This window comes from Hippocampus bargibanti, linkage group LG13, assembly GCF_051943395.1.
Source record: "Hippocampus bargibanti isolate YZ-2025 linkage group LG13, ASM5194339v1, whole genome shotgun sequence".
Taxonomy (NCBI): domain Eukaryota; kingdom Metazoa; phylum Chordata; class Actinopteri; order Syngnathiformes; family Syngnathidae; genus Hippocampus; species Hippocampus bargibanti.
Window position 1 is genome coordinate 15,239,424 of NC_142746.1, and position 19,321 is coordinate 15,258,744.

The 19,321-nt window shown below is 40.6% G+C and overlaps 2 protein-coding genes across 8 annotated transcripts in view; one reads left to right on the forward strand and one right to left on the reverse strand.

Moving 5' to 3' along the window:
• Positions 1–13,480, reverse strand: part of tacc2 (transforming, acidic coiled-coil containing protein 2) — a 39,376-nt gene extending 25,896 nt beyond the window's left edge. For 6 of the 7 annotated variants that reach the window (XM_089012513.1, XM_089012512.1, XM_089012511.1 and 3 more), the window contains exon 1: positions 1,867–2,037. In XM_089012513.1, coding sequence (XP_088868639.1) covers positions 1,867–2,015 — 149 coding nt within the window. In that variant the 5' untranslated portion in view covers positions 2,016–2,037. Of the gene's footprint in view, positions 1–1,866; positions 2,038–2,193; positions 2,421–8,683; positions 8,750–12,442; positions 12,670–12,903 lie in introns of those variants that run through there. The other variant, XM_089012514.1, reaches the window with a different exon arrangement.
• A 1,131-nt stretch (positions 13,481–14,611) lies between these two features.
• LOC148889479 (uncharacterized) lies at positions 14,612–17,812 on the forward strand. The gene has a single exon (XM_089012196.1). It carries the CDS (start codon positions 14,835–14,837, stop codon positions 16,527–16,529), a length of 1,695 nt encoding a protein of 564 aa, XP_088868322.1. The 5' UTR covers positions 14,612–14,834; the 3' UTR covers positions 16,530–17,812.
• Positions 17,813–19,321: the final 1,509 nt, after the last annotated feature.

Consider the following 19,321-nt stretch of genomic DNA (forward strand, 5'->3'; position numbering starts at 1 on the left):
TAAGAGTGTGGACTTTCAGACACCACAGCTGCTCATTCCATGATTCCACACAAGGTTGCTTGTAGTTGACAAGGCTCATGCTCAAGCATATCACTCACGTGTGCGCACGCACAAAGCAGCTTGAGTTGAAAGGCCTATCATATACCAGCTGGTTCAAAACAGTTGGTTATTAAATAACAACGCACCACTGTCTGACCGCAGCATTTTAGAGAAAGCACATTTGTTATTAAACCCTGCCTTTCTATGTTACAGAATTCCAGGATCCAAATTACAAACACAAACGGATTAATTATTAAAGCACTGACAAAGCATGACAAAACACCAAGTTTAATAATGCCACTTTTAGACCACAGCTGAGCATTCAACACAACACTGTGGGATTGTATGAACCTCTGTGATCCATTCTCTACTTGACTCGAGAGGGACAACTGAGGTACCATGAACTTTATCATGACCAGCCGGAATAAACTCACTGTAGTCAGCGTTAGGTACACCCGCAGAGTTTAAAAATACATCATCATGAATATATGAAAAATACATCTAATGAAATATTCAGAATTATACAGATAATAATTTTCCTTTTAGATTGACAATATCGGTTAATTTCACAATGTTGGTATGGTGACTGAACGCTACTCTATCATAATCAAATGTTTTTATTGGACATATTTTCACACCGCTTTGTCCCGAACGGCCGGTAGGTGAGCCAAATGTGGTTACTTGTGTCTTCGGGACAAATTTTACAATCTGCAAAATGTTGATCTAATATGATGAAATCAAAATCACAGTAAATGGCTGGATATTTTGTATCGGAGAGACAAAAAGTATTACTTTTGACAACTGTTTTTTTTCTTGCACTGGCAGTACAAAATCTATATATTAAATAAATCAGTACATAAAATCTATTAATTAGCTATTAGATAGCTACCTTTCTATCTATATGAGTTACTTCCGGGTTGAGTGAACGCTGGCGCATGTGGCTGCCGCTGCTCACCCACAGAAAAACGTATCCTGTGACTGTGAAGTGACCTAGAGAGTTTTAAAAGGCGCTTATAAATCTTCTTCCTTTCCTTTCGGCTTTTCCCTTCAAGGGGTCGCCACAGCAAATCAGTGTCCTCCGTCTTTAGAGGTTTGATCCACATATTTGTTTTGGCCAAGCTTTTACGTCGGATGCCCTTCCTGACACAACCCTCTGATGAAATGTATTATTACTATTAAAACAGATAGCTAAATCTCTGCGTGAAGAAGGTCCCCTCCACCCTCACCGGAGTAATATGTATATTTAAATTAGTCCATTAAAGATCACATACCCAATCTAGCAAGTTGTTTCTGGAAAACAACTTAGATTAATATGAATTCACCCGAGCATTAAAGTAACTTACTATATATCTCAATCTTGCTTTGTTGGGACAAAACCCACACAGAAAAGATGAACAGTAGATCATACGCAAACATAAACAGAACATTCCGTTAGCTTCCCCGTATCAGTCCATGCTTTCTGATTTCATTATTAATTAGACCAGGGGTGTCAAAGTCATTTTTTGCCGCGGGCCACATTGTAGTTATGGTTTCCTCTCGAGGGCCGTTATGAATTTGGGGAACGCATTAGAATGTTTAAATCCCTTCAAATATTACATATAGAGCACACAGCAAATTAATGAATAACTCGTTTTCAAATCTGAAGTCAAGAATAATGACTTTTATTGTGGTTGACATCCAAAAATATGAAATTTTGGCTCAGATTCTAGCAATCATCATGGAATTTAACAAGTTTGATTTGCTTTCGCGGGCCGAAAAAAATGATGTGGCGGGCCGGATTTGGCCCGCGGGCCTTGACTTTGACACCTGTGCATTACAGTCCAGTACCTGCAATCTAGAACTACCAGAGGATGACTGACTTCCATGTGATGTTGCAAGCCAGCCAGCAGGGGGTTTACCTGCTCACATGACCCTCCTGCTGTGCTACTCTGAAGTCTGTTAACACAACCCCAGGACAAGTGCATATGTATTTTCATACAGAAGAAACATACAAGATGTGTTGTGCTCTCCAATACGAGTTACCAAAATTATTCAAAATGAAAGAAAAGCCCCACAAGTGTTACATGTTGAGTATTTAGTCACATATATTATATTTTTTTTTTCTCACATTAATTGCGGAAATAATGGTGTAACATTTTTCTATCCCACACTCACCCTAGTGAGGACTCCCAGATGTTAAGGTCACTGGTAAAATCAAGACTGGGCAGCAGGTCATGGGGAAACTCCAGTTCTTCTTTGTCTTCAGTGGCTTCTGACGTATCTTTGCTCTCCTCTACACCGGTGATGGTTGGGACATCTAGGAACACAGGCTGGGAGAGCAAACTCTGCTGGCTAGTGCATGCCTGAGGCAACAACACACCAGCGTCCTTCTGGGCTTCAGTCTGTAGGGAAGAAAAACAAAATAAAACACGTTGGATAGAAATGAGGACAGACACTGTACATAAGACCGTATTCTTCAGCATTTTTTTGGTTCACCATTCATAAATTAAACTTTTTTTCCTGTGTAACCTAGTCCTAGGAAATCACTGAATGAGTCACCTTTTTGCATATTTGTTCGGTGCTCTTTCCGTGCTGCTCTAAGATACTGCTTAACTGCTATGAATTGAAATACATTCTATAACAGCAACTCATGGATGGGTGCAAAGTATGACAACCTTAAAACTCAATTCAATACTTTTTAAATACCGTATTCTCCGGTGTATAAGGCGCATCGGAGTATAAGGCACACCCCTAATGAATGGTGTATTTTCAAACTTTCTATGTATCAGCCGCACCGTAGTGTAAGGCGCACCATCAATGAAGTTTTCCAAATATAAGGGTTTCAAAATAAAAGGCACACTAAATTATAAAGTTCTACAGTAGAGGCTGGCGTTATGCACTACTTCTTTGACAGGGGGAAATGGAGTCACTGGATGCTAACAGTCGTTGTTGTGGCTCAATGTTACTTCACATATAACACGCACCTGCGTAGAAGGCGCAGGGTCGTCTTTTGAAGAAAATCAAGGCTATTGGGTGTGCCTTATGCACCGGAAAATACAGTACCTTTTTAATATTGTCAGTTGTTATACAAGTATAGACATAAGTGAACCAATGCAAAAAAATACAATAAAAAACCCAGCCTTTGAAGATATTTATACAATACAATATAATACAATACATATGAATTTATATATCACTTTAACAGTGGAAGCTGTAACAGCGCTTAACATGGACAACTATTGTATACAAGAAATAAAGCAGTCACAAAGATAGTAGAAAGCTCGCTCCAGTGAGTAAAACTAAGATCATGTCTGAATCACACAGAAACAAACGAGTAGAGCGATCATCAGAATCAGAATCATCTTTATTGCCAAGTATGTAGAACACACAAGGAATTTGTTTCCGGTCGAACACACTGCACTAGTATCATCAGCAAAAAAATTGCAAAGAGGCACTATACAATTCCATTTGGGCTACTGTTCAAAGAGTTAATGGCTTGGGGGAAGAAGCTGTTTAAATGTCTGCTGGACAATAATAATAATTGTGTTGTTACATGCAAACAATCAAATACCACTGAATGACTGCAAGACTGCAGCTGCGGTATGTGATTTCATCTAAACACGTTACGTGAATTTGGTGACAAACTGAATGAATTAAGCCTGGTTCATTTCTTTGAGGAACAGTTTACTTAAAGTCGAAGTTAACAAAGCCAAGACAGAAGAAGCAAAACCAATCAATGGATATGGTAAAGACCAACAATGCAACATCTCCAAAGTCTTTTAATGTTTATCCAATTAGATCAGTGCACCAATGTACCCGTATGTAGAAAAGTTGTTAGCACCGATGCGTGTTTGCGTGTTGGGGAAAAAAATTGAAACAACTGCAGCTCTAAGGCAAAGATGAGTAAATAACTCCACCTGTGTTAGGAAACACAATAAAGGTTTCAGCCTGCAGTGATGCACACCTAATATTTACTGATAACTGATACTCACCTTGACCTTCCCGGTGTGCTTTCATAATAATGAAAATGAATACCTAAACACCACACAGCTCAACGTGCTATTTAAACACCTGCACACAAGTACTTTAATTAAATAAAAATGACATACGTAATTGCAGCAGACGGTTTGAGAAGTAAAACGCCATGAGGACAAACTAGCCAGGTTATGAAAATCCCTGAGTGGACTAGATTTTTTTCTTTTATGTTTTTATTTTAAGGAAATGGTAGTGGTATGTATTTAAATTACATTCAGCATTCATCCCCTTTCAAATTGCTGCTGTGGAGTGCACATTTCCCCATTGTGGGACGAATAAAGGTTTTCTGATTCTGATTACTTTATTAATTATGAATGTTTAAATGCAGCAGCAGCAGCTTGGAACCAGACACGATATCGGCTAGTTTCAATGTGGAACTTAAAGTTTCTTTCTGTTTTTTGTCAATTGAAATATAAAGGTCTCCATCAAACCGTCATTTATGAGTTGACCTTGTGCGGTGAAGTAAATCAGTGTAAATGTGCAGTTCAGTTAAGGTGGAGTCAAAAGTGTGGTGGGGTGAGTGGAGTCGCTGGTATTGTGGCCTTAATTAGTTTTGTTAATGCCCAGTCGTCTTTTACGGATTGCAAAACTGCATGTTAGCATCTCTATTTTAATTATTTGAATCCATTCATTTATTTCTTGTCAACAGCACTTATCCTCATTACATGTGCAGGCAAAGCCCTGGACAAAGGGGCAAATACACCCATGACTGGTCGCTGTCCAATCGCGGGGACCAAAGGAAAAACAACCAATCACTCACATTCACCCCGATACACAGTTTTAAGCTGTTCAACCTACCATGCATGTTTTTGGAATGTGGGAGGAAACAACAGTACCAAGAGAAAACCTACACATGCAGACCATGGCAACTCCACACAGGAATCCTTACCTTAACCCATTTATGCCGAACGTGTTCATGTGAGCAGAGATAAATTCATTTTCAAATGCATTGATGTTGTTTCTTGCCACATTAACTCATTCACTGCCATTTACAAATTTATTCGGGAATTGAAAATATGACGTGGAGCGCCATTCCCGAATTTTATGGGTTTTGTTTTTTCGTGCTTGGGTACCGATAAGGTGCTGGCCATTGCCACTGGCAATGTTTTCTTTTGTTTTTGAAAGGTGGCAGCATTTGCTTTTTGTCCATGTTAGCGCTTCGTTCCAGCTTCAGTTGTTGTTAAAGCGCTATTTAAACCAATGTGTATGTATTGCATTGTATTGTATTTTGGACAGCTGCCCTCATTTCAAGCTCATATAACTCCAGACCAATATAATTTTGGAATTATCTCTTTTTTTCGAACTAAAGAAGAGAGTGTAACATTTCTAACCCAGTATTGAATGTTCATGTAGTCCGCAAACTCAATATTCTATTGGACCTGGAATTCAAGTGACAATGACAAAAATCCTGGCACTGGAGTGGACAAATTTTTGCAAGCCTGGCAGTGAACGAGTCAATTACTGTTTATGATTGGCAACAGTTAACGTATTTTATTTAACATTTCATGTCAGCATTCTTTATATATACAAACTGTAGCAGTGAGTGTGGTGGTGTGGTGAGTATAATTTTGCTTTTTTGATTGTTGCTGTGTGTTGTGTGCTGTGCTGATGACCATTTTGTGTTCGGGAACCTTTTATTGGATTATTGGATTATTGGATATGCCTTTATTACTGAGCGAGTTGCTTGTTCTGTAGCCACAAAGAGACATAAGTCTTATTGTGCCGGTCCCAAGCCCGGATAAATACAGAGGGTTGTGTCAGGAAGGGCATCCGACGTAAAAGCTGGGTCAAAACAAACATGCGTATCATACCTCTGAAGATGGAGGTGACTGATTCGCTGTGGCGACCCCTTGAAGGGAAAAGCCGAAAGGAAAAGAAGAAGAAGAAGATATATAATAATATCATTGTTAAATATATATTACGTTTGAACCTTTGACACTCTGTTTTGATTCTGTTTTTTAATGAATTTATCCGTGTTGCAAATTTCCCATAATAGTCCCACGATGGGACAATTATGTCTCTTTGTGGGACTATTAATGGCTTTCTGATTCTGATACATATGCACACGCTCGGCGTGAATGGGTTATGATTCAAACTTCAAATATCAAACGTGTAAGGAAACCCCCCTTGTCACTCATCTATTGTGCTAACAATTTTTGTTCATGATATTCTATTATTTTAAAAACGACATATCATATGGACAATTGATCTTCTTGCTGCTCAATTGTTGCATTTCCAAATGTAATAATAATGCATTTAAATTATATGCTTCCATTATGATGATTATCCAACTTAGATTTCTTGTATATTGAATAATGTGTGAATGAATCCCACAAATGTATCATTACGTGTATATGCTTGCAATATTGCCCCGCACTCACCATAGTTCCTTCTTAACTATAGTAAATAATAAACACCGGTCGAGATCAACACTGCAATACACTAAAAGCGCAATAATAAAAACACTGCAAAACGTTCTGACGGTGCCAATGAAAACTGGCCATTATCTACGTGAAGACGGATTTGTAGCCGATGACACCTCTGGTGATTGCGTATTGTTTGTGCATTTTGAACACTCATCTGCCTTACGGAAGAGCAGCTAATGTCACAGTAGCAACTGTCCACTCAGCACTATGCAGGGCACAAGCATTGGTGACTGCAATACACTTTCATTTAATTCAAGGCATGAAACCATTTGGAAGTTTGACACAAGAGAGCGCAGCACTCGTTTCAGTCCATCAAAACCCCTCATCATGGTACACTCTTGCTTGAACAAAACTTGAACGCAAAGTAAAACAATGCAATTTGTCATTGACCACTTGTTTACACGAGTGCCGTTTCACACACGACTGTTGTACAGTGTCGCCCTGCCTGCCCAGCAAAAACTGGAACAGAAGCTTGAAAATAGAACACAGAGTAGAAAAGATTCAGCATGTACTTACTCAATATGATCAAGCATATTATTTTCTTTCTGTCCCTCCACTGCACTCCACTGTTTAGGAACACACAAACATGTTCCAACACATGCAACCGCTCTCCTCTTCTTTTCTTGGCTGAGTAGTTTGGCCAGCTCCTCCTTCTCCTGCCTTCTGCCGCCTCCCTTCTAAATTTCCATGTGCTTCCTCAAAATCTTTGACTGCGCAAGCGCTTCTGTTTTGGTGGTACAAACACTGCTGCTGAATCACTTGACTGGCAGAAGGGAAGGACCGGGAATTCTCCTCCCCCTTCCATTTAACCACTGTTCCTACTCCCTTCTCTTCCTCAATTTGCCCTCGCCTTTGTGCTCTACTCCTCCCTTTCCACCACTTTTCAAGAACACACCCTCTCTTCCCCCCTCCCCCCTTTGCGGTTTGTGTATTCCAGCTGAATGCACAGTCTGACAGCTAGTGGTCATGCAGGTGAATGTTGGGAATTGGGCCAAGGGGCAAGTCTGTGGTGACCCCCCCATCCCCTCGCGCACCCAACTTCCCTGAGAGAAGATCAGGTTGCAATGTATTTTGCTTTTTGCACACAAACACAAACTTCAATCACACTTCTAGGGTTGTTTATGACATTATTGCAGGACAAAACATGATTTCCCTGATGGATACAGGAAGACGCAGAGGATTCACAAGGAGTGATCCAACAACCAATTAAAAAAAAGCATGTACCGGTACAATATTTTAACTCATTCACTGCCATTCACGAATTGATTCGGGAATTGAAAATGTGATGTAGAGCGGCGTTCCCAAATTTGTTTGGGTTTTGTTTTTTCTTGTTTGGGTAATGGCCTCTGGCAATGTTTTTTTCCCTTTCCACAAGGAGGCAGCATTTCCCTCTTTTCCATGTTAGCGCTTTGTTCCAGCTTCAGGTGTTGTTAAAACGCTATATAAACCAATATGTATGTATTGCATTGTATTTTGGACAACCGCCCTCATTTCAAGATCATATAACTCCCATAACATATAAGACCCATATAATTTCGGAATTATTTTTTTTTTCGATGAAAGAAGAGAGTCTAAGTTTTCTTTCTTACGCTGCATTGAATGTTTATGTAGTCCTAAAACTCAATATTCTGTGCGTCCCGGAATTCGAGTGACAATGAGAAAAACCCTGGCACTGGAGTGGACACATTGTTGCAAATCTGGCAGTGAATGGGTTAAAAAGGTTATCTTACCAGGACAGTAGACAGGTGGCTAGACAGACATAAACTATCTAGAGATACAACTCCAGGACAAATTATGCTGCACACTTTGTCATTATCATTTCATGGTTTAATGTGAACACAGGTGAATATATTAGTGGGTCTATTATGAAGCATTTCAATTCATGGAGATTGTTTCTGACATCAGTTTTATCTTCGTAGGGTGCCTGAAAATAAAATGTATGATTTACTCTAATACTACAATTGTCCATCATGATAGTTAAAAAAAACTCTGATATTAGTGAAGGAGAGGAGTGTGTATTATTTAATGTTCGATTGTTTATTTTATTTATTTTTAGATTTGTGGAAAGAATGGGGATTGGTAATGTTGTTGTTTTTTGCTCGTTCTGTAATGTTTATTTATTTATTTTTTCCATGCACGCATAGCTTCTAAAGATTCTTCATCCAATACCAACCACTCACACTCGTGTTTTTTTAATTTAGTACCTGCAAGGGTTCGGTGTGATTTTCTTGGGGTGGGACGAGAATGTTTTCACGGGCGCCCTCTTCTGGCTGAAATTACAAATTTGATGGTTGACAATTTTGCACGGAGAGATGGAGACCACTGACATTATTAGTAAAATTATACAGTACATCGTTGTTTTTTTTCATACCACACGATGTAAATGCAACTCTCTGGTCCTCATGACTGTTTCTGAGGCCCGTCTACATTAATCCCATCAGGATAATCCAGAATTCCAATTGAGGGTCTTGAGTAAAGTGTATACGTTTATATAGCTACAATTATACATGCTTCCAGAGCAGCCCAATACAACACAAAGATGGGTGGACAACAAATTAGATTTACTCTCGTCAAAGCCATACAAATGTAGATGCTGCAACTTCACAAGGGTACCAAAGCATTTTATCTTTAGTTGCTTGTCATTTCATATTTGTAATAGTAGTATGACTACTAGTGGCAGTAATCGTATTAGTCCCATGAGTAGCAGTACTAAAATCTATTAATGAACGTTCTGAGACCAGTGATTTCATCATTTTTTTCCAGGGTTGGAGTTCAAGCATTCAGTTTGTTACAGTAAATTGGGTTATATTATCTGCATGTATAAAAGGAGTACATTATGGAATCATAGAATTGGTATTGTTCGTGTTTGTATAAGCAAACACATGAGTACAGGGATAAGTAGAAGCACGTGTATTGTTCATATTTGTTGAAGCAGTTGTAGTGCTAAAAAGCAAAACAGCAAATACGTCTCTTGCGTGTCCTTACCAAAGCCTCAGTCGTGCTGCTCTCGTTTCCCATTTCTCATCAGGCCGAGCGGCACGAGGACCCCCCCAGGCAGAGACACAGAGAGACAAAATGTGCAGGCAAGTTGAGGTCCCTCAGTGAACTCCTTTTCCATAGGATTAGAGCAGCAGACAGAGAATGCTAAGTATGAAAGGGTATGTAGTTTTAGAGATTAGAAAACACAACCTGTACTTACAGTACCACACACACACTCAGGCCAAAGGGCAACCTTAACGAGCCTCAGTATGGGCTGAAAGCCAAAAGAACATGTTCAATTACATAAAAATATCGTAATGTTAAGCAGATTCTTTACTTACAGACAGTGTATTGTAGGTGTTCAAATACCTGACATGTTTCGGCGACTACTTCCGCCTTCGTCAGATGGTCACAGCAACATCCGTGACACTCTGACGAAGGCGGAAGTAGTCGCCGAAACATGTCAGGTATTTGAACACCTACAATACACTGTCTGTAAGTAAGGAATCTGCTTAACATTAGTTATCAAGTAGACAGGATGAATTTAGTACAACCATAAAAATATAGATTTAATAAATTCCCACTCCACTTCATTGAGAAAGAAGTGATTCAAATCAATGTTTTTGTGGTCAAAGCGATATTGTGTCAATGTATATGAATATGTTGATGGGGGGGGGGCACAGTGCCAGCCCATTCGAATATTTGGATGACCGGAATTATTTAGCAATGTGACAGGAGCAAAATATTACACATTATGTTACAAACTACACCGCCAATAAGAAACATACTGCATTGTAACACTACCTTCCCAGGTGTCATATCACGAGTAAAGAATACTAGAGTGTAAATCTGCAGGTTCACTTATCCCCCCCAGGGAGATTTGTTTGTGCATGGCTGGCGATACGACTTAAAAGTGAACACGCACAATTAGAAAGCACTGACCTGAATATGTTACATTTTAAAAATAGATGCATCTGCCTTGTACTGTACCTCAGTAAGGTTCATAGTTCGACCCACAGCAATACGCGCAACAACGAAAATGATTCTTTTTTGGTAATCTCTGACGACTGACGTCATTTACAGAATGTTGAGTCGACATTCAGCCATTGTAATGCATTGTTGATTGTCCCGTTAACTGCTCTTTGCCTCTTCAAATTGATAATCAATGAATAAATCTGGTTGTTGTTTATGAAATAATTTGAAGTACAGTAAAGTCTCGTTATATCGATATCGGATATATCGATAGTCCCGGTTATATCGATACTATTTCTATGCACGCACTGAGAAAATTACATGCAAACAGGGTCGGATATATCGATAGTCCCGGTTATATCGATATTTTTTCGGACTCCCTTGAATATCGATATAACGAGACTTTACTGTATTATATACGTGCACTGTAAATGGATGTAATTCTGTACGAAAGCATTCAACGTTTAAAGCACCACCTGCTTTAAATATTTTCATTGTTGATCTTAGTTTTACTCCCTGGTGCTTTCTACCATCTTTGTGACTGTTTTATTTCCTGTACTGTACGTATATGATAATTGTCCATGTTAAGCACTCTGTTACAGCTTCAGCTGTTGTTAAAGTGCTATATAAATCAATATGTATTGTATTGTATTGCATGTTATTGTATTGAGTGCATATAATTATTAATAGGTACATTTCAGAGTAATAAAGTTTGTTGCTGTGTTTATTCTACAGCACGACAACTCGCTCCAGCCTTCTTGCTATTTGGATGAAAGGGATGTAATTTCAGCCTCCATGCTGCAATTGTGTGCGCACTTTCACTAGCGGTTGCATTTCAGAGCTTTTTTTTCCATGACAAAAAGCACACTGGTTATAAACTGGACCATGAGAGCATTGTTCATTTAATAAGAGTGCCAAACATGGAAACTGGTGGTGACTTTCCTGTATGTTCCTCCTGCGATTGCACAACTATAATCACTTCTATTAATAAAAATATTCTCAATACATTCTATAACTTTAATGTAAGATTAATCAAACACATTCTCCACAGTGACATGTTTTTAAATAGTAGCTTCCCTTTAAAATGCAACTCACACATACAAATCCAAATTTTTAACGTCTTCATCACATTTCAAATAGTAAACCACAGAAAACAAAGGGCAGCGGTTTGCTACTCACCACAGCTAAGAAAACATAATGTCCCCCACAAGCTCCATCGGTCTGTGTTTACTGTCTGACTAAACTTCTCTCATCTCCTGCATGGAGCCTCAGTTTCTCTGATGCTATTTTTTGCCTTGCACGTGGGGTAAGCAGGTGGGGGCTGCGCTAAAGGGGGTTAATAGGTGGCCCGAGGTGACCGCTGGACAGAGGAGAAGCAAAGAGAGTTGGAAAGCGGATGGAAGACAGCGGAGGGAGGAGATAGAACAAGAGCCGAGGAGGCCATCACTGCTGAGAGGTCATTTACACTTGGATACATAACAGTGTGAATACACTGTGCTCTAATGGGGACCCAGCTAAGTCTTGCGACACACCTTTTTTCTGAATCATTTAATGAATGTCAGTCAACAGTCTTCTGAATTAATTCAATATTTTTCGATTTCAATTTCAAATAATGTGAGAGTCCTGACCTCAACACCTTTTGGATGAAATAGAAGCTGCAAGGCATGTATACACTCTGGTATAACCAACTATTTCCAAACACACACACTAGATAGTAGAAAACACCAGGGAGTAAAACCATTGTACATTTCTGCTTCATTGTGCGCAAAATGTGAACCTACTTACCTTCATGAGAACAACCAAATAATGCTAATACAACCAAATCATGCTAATTTATGAGAGACGTATTTTCTTCAATTCCATTCGAATGTGTAATAATCCGCAGCACCCACCATCTCCAACAGGCTTTCCTAACACCATCTACAATTGATGTCGCACTTTCCCCATCACAGCTCAGCTCTTTACATTTGCAATGACTACAATTTATTTTCTCTTCTTTCGCCACCGTTTACCTGTCTTGGTGAAATTCCGATGCAGCCACCCATTCTGTATTCCATATCCTCTTCCGGCGAAGTGACTCTGGCGTTACAAGGCTTGCAGAGCACCGTCCTACAGAACTGCATCCTCGTCGCTCAGCAGCCACAGCACCGCCGAGTCGGCGAGATCTTTTATAACGTGTCCGTCTAAGTGGCGAGCAAATGCGCTGCCTTGGCATTGCCCGTGGCGCATCGGCGACATCCTTTCAAGTCATGGTTGTGGGGGGAAAAACAATCCTCAATTACATAAGCAATACTGTCTCGTCAAATGAGCGAGAGATGGGAAGTGATGTTGCTAAGGCTTTTTTCATGCCTATCAATCTCGCATCAGTTGCTGGAGCACACGAGGGCATTGGCGTTACAGGGATGTGCACAGCAAGGGGCGGCGACGTGCTGGTGAGGGTAGGTATAAGGAAGCGGAATAAAGGATGCCTTACCATTTAAGCGCTTCAGGAGGGAGCAATAATGATGGCAGTACACCATAACAAGCGCAGTCAACCAAACCGAACATATCCGGAGTAGAGCAGGGGTCAATTCAATTGATTTTTCAATTGTAACCTTATTTTGAAATCCCAGTGACTGACCGTGAATTTCATTGATAGGCCTTCAGCAGTGCTACGTACGTCTGAATCAATCCAGACTGGAAAAGGTGTGGTTTACTACGAGTCCACTAGAGGGTACAATTAGCCAGGAAATAACTTACTGACCTTTTTTAATGACGTCCATTTTTTCTTGAAAAGACCGTCTTGAAAATGACTAACAGTAAATCTCCAACCAAATCTATTTCTGCTCCTCCTTCAGCCATTGTGGGTAAACACATACACAATATATTTGCTTATGCACCTCACTACCGATACAGTGTGCTAGCTCTGTACAGTATGCTCTTGTCACTAGCGGCGTGTGGTCAGAGCAGTTTTCGCAATCTGTGATTGGCTAGTGACTAGCTAATCATAGTTTGGGAAAACTTTTACATTGACCAGCGCCTTCAATAAGGTGTTGGTACTTCTTTTGGGTTGCCAACTAAAAATCTGTTTGGCTAGACGTTAGAACAACAGTTTGATCGACACATTTGATGCAACAGGGCCCGCAGAACTGGTTGTGAAGGCGTCCAGGTAATTTTCTGACCCTGTTAACAAATGATGGCTGAAATGTGATTGGTTGAATGCTTAAATACGAAAACACACATCTGGAAACAGTGCAACAGGGGAAAACTAATGGAAGGAAGCTGAAAGACAATTTGGAATTATTTAATAACAATTCATGGACAAAATAAAATTAACAGAAAGAAGTCCGTGATTCTGATATTTTTAAGCAGCAGAGAAGGCTTTGCAGGCCCTGACGGTCCGCCACTGGATGGCAGTACAGCCAAACAAGAGCAGTCAATCAAACATAACCAAGGTAAAACAGTAGTCAATTCAATTGATATTTCAATTTAAAACCTTATTTTGAAATTCCAACTCTAGTATAAAACCACAACACGAGTAAAACCCTACATTGAAACCCGAGCTCTATTTTAAAGTGTTTTTTTTTCAAACCCTGCCCAACCTTGCCCAAGTCCAAAACAATAAATAAACCCTTAAAGCTGCCAGGGTTTGACCGACATTCTTAGCCATGCCATGGCAACACCCAAGTGGTAAGTCACTTTCAGCTGCTGCAATTTGCAAAAGGTGAGGAGATGTGTGTGTGCTTGTTTTTTTACGTTGACTCTGGTGTATTTAAAAAAAAACGGTTGTATATTTTGCCATAAAGTACAATAATGTTTAAATTTAAGAGCCCATTATTTTCACAGCAAATACACTACAGTCACAGGATTCAATTGTATTGAATCGTGCAATGTATTTGTTTTAATTCTCTATGACTCCCCCTCCTCCTAAATGGCATCTGCGTATGGTAGACAATGTTGATGAAATAGATTCTGTTAAAATCAATACCATGAAAAGTGTAGAGGTAAAAATACCTCATCATTTTGTAACATTTTTCCACAGATGTTCCTGTTGATATGCTTGTTTTAAAATTGTTAATTTCGACACTTACAAGCCAATGCACATTTGTGATAATTTACTGATAACATTTCAATATATATATATATATATATATATATATATATATATATATATATATATATATATATATATATATATATATATATATATATATATATATATTTTTTTTCCTCTCGTGTTGATTTCAAATGACGATGAGTGGGTTTTATTTAGACATTTTTTCAGGGGTGAGGCATAATGAACCGGTCACGTGGACAAACTAATCCCTTCGTGACCTCGTCGCTATGAAAAAGTGACTGAGCCTTAGTCTACTTTCAGGCTCCTCTGTGCATCTCTGCGGTCAGTAACGTCGATATTCTTTCAGTATGGGGGAGTTAGGGTCATCTTGGCCTCCGCCTCACTTGGATTTGAACAACTTTGACTCCGCATATGCCGAAAATAGCAGGTATGTTTTAACAAGCCCTCGCTCCTTGGATGCCTGTGCACGACTTGGCGTCAAACCTGTTCAACTCCTGATGAAATGTAATGATTTATTGCCCGGGCGTTGTGATTCGCCTTTAGAGGAAGTGAAAGTTATGCAGCGAATCAATGAAAAACAAAGAAGGACACTTTTGAAAATGTGCCGAGACGAGAGGGAGAGGATTATCCAGCAGGTTGCTAGGTGGCCGACCACTAAGAAAGTCTCAAGCCTGGAAACGAGACATGACGCCAAGCTGAAGAACGACATCATTGTTGATGAGACAATGGATCCGATACCATACGCAGACCTGTGTTTCCAGGACAAACGTGTGAGAAAAATATATTGCTCTGCTGCAGGACAACCGGACAGCAACACAACCTGCAGCCTAGGTGACCTCGGAAACTCTCCCGCCATACAAATGAAACTACAGAGGCTGACTGAGACCATCAGGAGGAAAATGCACGTGTCGGTATCCCAGACGGACCGCAAAATTGCAGCTCTTATGCTGGTGAAGCACCAGGATGAGGTGGACCGCCTCAATCACAAGCAGCAGAAGGACGATGAGCGAGAGCAGGCCCAAAGGCAAACGGAAGCACAGCAGGCAGAGGCGGAAAAAAGGAGGACGGAGAAGCTGATGCAAAGCGTGCACCGCTGGCACCGGGAACTGGAGGCTCGCAGGAGGCTGAGAGCGCGTCGGGAAGAAGAGCGAGCAGGACGGCTCAAAAGAGAGGTGATGCTTCAAGAGGAGCGCTGGAAGAGGCTGAAGGAGCAGGTGGAGGCACGGCGTCGAGGGCAGATGGCAGCTGCGCAGAAGGATGCACAAGGGAGGAAATGTTGCCAGGAGAAAGTGCTGAGAGAAATAGAGGAGGTGGACAAAAGGCAACGAGACAAGGAGAAACAAGCAGCCGCGGAGAGGGAGCAGAGCGCCAGGAGGCGCAAACTGCAGTTGGAGAAAAAGGAGATGAAGCGCCTGCGGGAGGAAAACCGAAGGGAGCTTCTGCACCACATCCTCTTCAAACAGCAAGTGGAGAAACGGGTGGAGGACGACGAGTCTCGCTTGAGGGACGCAATGGAGAGGAAGATGTTGCATTCACGTGTGAAACACGCTCGCGACACGGAGGCCCGGTTAGTGGAGATCCAAAAACAGGCGGCACAGGAGGAGAAGCAGATGCTGAGGACGCAACTCAGGGCAAAGCTGCAGAACATCCAGCAGCTCACGCACAAACACCTCCTGGTCAAGCTGAGTCAGCAGCGCACGCAGAAAGCCGTGGAACATACGTGGGACCAGCAAAGGAAGAAAGCCCAGCAAATGCATCAGCGCAACAAACTCAGGCAGCTGCGCCACCGCCGATTACAAGAGAGCCTGCAGAAAGAGGAGGAAGCTTTGAGGAAGGCCAGGGATAACAGCGTCGCCATGAAGGAGCGCAGGTGCGAGAGGCTGCTTCGAGAGCGGGAACGCATCCGGCAGGAGGCGCACACGCGAGCCCTGGCGTCATTTGACTTGAGGGAGAGAGTCAGGCAGCAGACTCAAAGTCGCTCGTTTGCTCAGATGGCTCAAGAAGCTCAGCTGGCTGCCTCCATCAGCCGCATGAACCTGTGAAACCACAATCGTTGAGCCCTCATTGGGAAGGTCTTCAAACACGCTTTGTCGCATTTAGCTAGCAATTGTTGATACCAGATTGGTCGTGTGCCTTGGAAAATTGCAGGGATGCATCAGGGAAATTAAAGGGCAACCGACGTCACTTTTTTGTTTTTTAACTGACATCAGAAAAACGTTTTATAGCATCTAAAATACCCAAAACATGTAGTATGATATTTTTATTCAAATGCAAAACGCCAATAAAATGACTTGAAGTGTCCAAAATCTGCAAAAAATTCAGCTGCGAATTGGGCATTTTCAGAAAGTCCCGCCCCCAGTTCGTGATGTCACGCCAAGACGTCTTGCATTGCTGGAGAATAAAAACAATGGCTTCAGATTCGGAGAATATGCTTTCTTGTTACACATACAGTTATGAATATGATTCAAATAGTTCTGAAGAGGAAAGCATACATGTTTGCAATCGATTAAAGAATTTATTCCGTGTCATTTTGAGGCAAACGGGCGGGGGGGAATGTCTCACCCAAAAAGAGGCAATAAAATGGCCACCGAGCTGTGAGGAATGAATCAGCCCGTTTCCACAGGGTGATACATTCCTTCCATGGAGCTTGCCTCCCTCTGCTGGCGGCTTTTGGATGTAACACAAGGGTTTAAAAAAAACAGTACAGCAAAATACATTGACGTGATGGAAAGATGCTACAATGCATCTTTTTTACGGTCAGGAGGCGGTCCTTTTCTGACGTCACGTGAGGACTCGTTATCAACTCAAAAGCAAGACTTCCTGAATGTTCAGAGCGAGTCTTAAAAAGTAAAATATAGCTATATGTGGTGGAATCTTATTAAAATACGCCCAGTAGAAGTCATTTGAAGCCATTTTACAAATTATGGACCCAACTTGTCTGGAGACATCGGTTGTCCTTTAAGATAGTGTTGGAAAAGGGGGCTAAATTTAACGAGATTGCTGAAGTACACTAAACTGATTGAAATGAACCAAAATACATTCATTGGAGCGAGCATATTTCTAAATTGCAAATGAAAAACCATTATTTGAGTAAAATGTATTTTTCTAATATATTAACAATTTCAATTTAGGTCAACAAATTTAATCCTACATAAAATAGCCATGTTTGTATTCTTGTAATTTTGTTTGGTGGTTCGTCATCATCTGCAGTTGTTCCTGCAGGGTTCTATTGTACAAGTCAAGTATCAACGGTAGTTGATGTGAACGTTCCAAAATTGCATCGTCTGTAATGAAGACGGACGGGATTTATCCAGGCATCATAGCAAAGTCGCTGCCATAAAGTTGTGAGCTTTCGGTTTGAACCATCGCTATGGGCTCCCTCCCTGCCATTTCAAATTTCTACCTCTGCTTGTCTGATCTTCTCATATTCGATAAACATGCATGTTCGTTTAATGTGTTAATAACAATAAGTGCTATGAAAAATGGACGATAATCAATCTAAAGCAGGGATTGGGTAACTTTCACCCATACGTGCTAGTCCGCTGAATAAACAAATTAAAAGTTGAGGTTTTTTATTACCAACACTAAAAGTTATAAAAAAAACACTGATAAACATTCAGTACGCATTGCCATAAGGGGAAGGGGAAGAGGAAATGGTGAGAAAAAAATCTGAAAAAAGGTAATACATGGGTGCGAAAGTAATTCTGCAGTGGGAGATCAAAGTTATAACGTAATATCACCAGGTCCTATTTGCGCTTACACTGCTATATAGTACGAATACGCCTAAATGTTGATATTTTTTGGTGATTTCAAACAATAAACATTTTGAGGAAGTTGATTTTTGGAAGAAAAAAAAGGCACCTCATAAGTTCTTCTAGTTAATGTTGGCAAGTGAACCCTTTGCACCGGGAAAAAATAATGTGTGTTTATTTTATTGTTGGGTTAGGCTAGTGGATCTTTTTTGAAGAATGTATTATCAAAAAGTAACTTTATTAATATATATAGATGCACATTGATCATATTTAAAAGAGCATCCAGTTGCATATGTGGGCCCCAGTTGCACGAATGAAAAATTGTACCCGCCCCCTCCAGCATTGAAGTTGCCCGTCCCCGATTTACAGCCATTTTTTAAGTGCAGTATATTGTGCTGGGAACAAGTAGAAATAAGAAAAACCTGATTGAAGGTAATACCTTCCTTCCAATTTGTTTGCTGTGATATGGAAATAGTGTACTAAAGACAACATAATGTATAAAATATGCCTTTCATCGCATCCAAAAATTAAACTTGCTTTAATCCACAACAATCACTCAAACTAAGGGTTTCCGGGGAACAGATTAACAAGGGTAAATTGCCTCCCTATGCACAGTATTGGACCCACAAAAACTGTGCCGTCATCGTGCCATACAGCCAGTTCAGTTACAGGCGCAGTCACACAAATAATGCACGCAAGTGTACAAAATCCGGGAGCATATACTCTTATGAGGTCATATGTTTACACACCTGAGGTCAATGTCAATTTATGTGTGACAAATATTTTTGTACACGTTTTTCGCACTTCAGACTCAATGAAAAGTCTATGTATGTAGGTTGTTTCGGGTGTGTTTTGATAGCACAGTTTTAAAGGACAACCGACACCTTCGGACAAGTTGTGTTCATAATTTGTTAAATCGCTTCAAATGACTTCTACTGAGCGTATTTTACAAAGATTCCACCACATATAGCTATATTTTACGTTTTAAGACTCGCGCTGAACATTCCGGAAGTCTTGTTTTTGAGCTGGTGACGAGTCCTCACCCTACGTCACTGAAGGAACGCCCCTCACCGAGAAAGGAC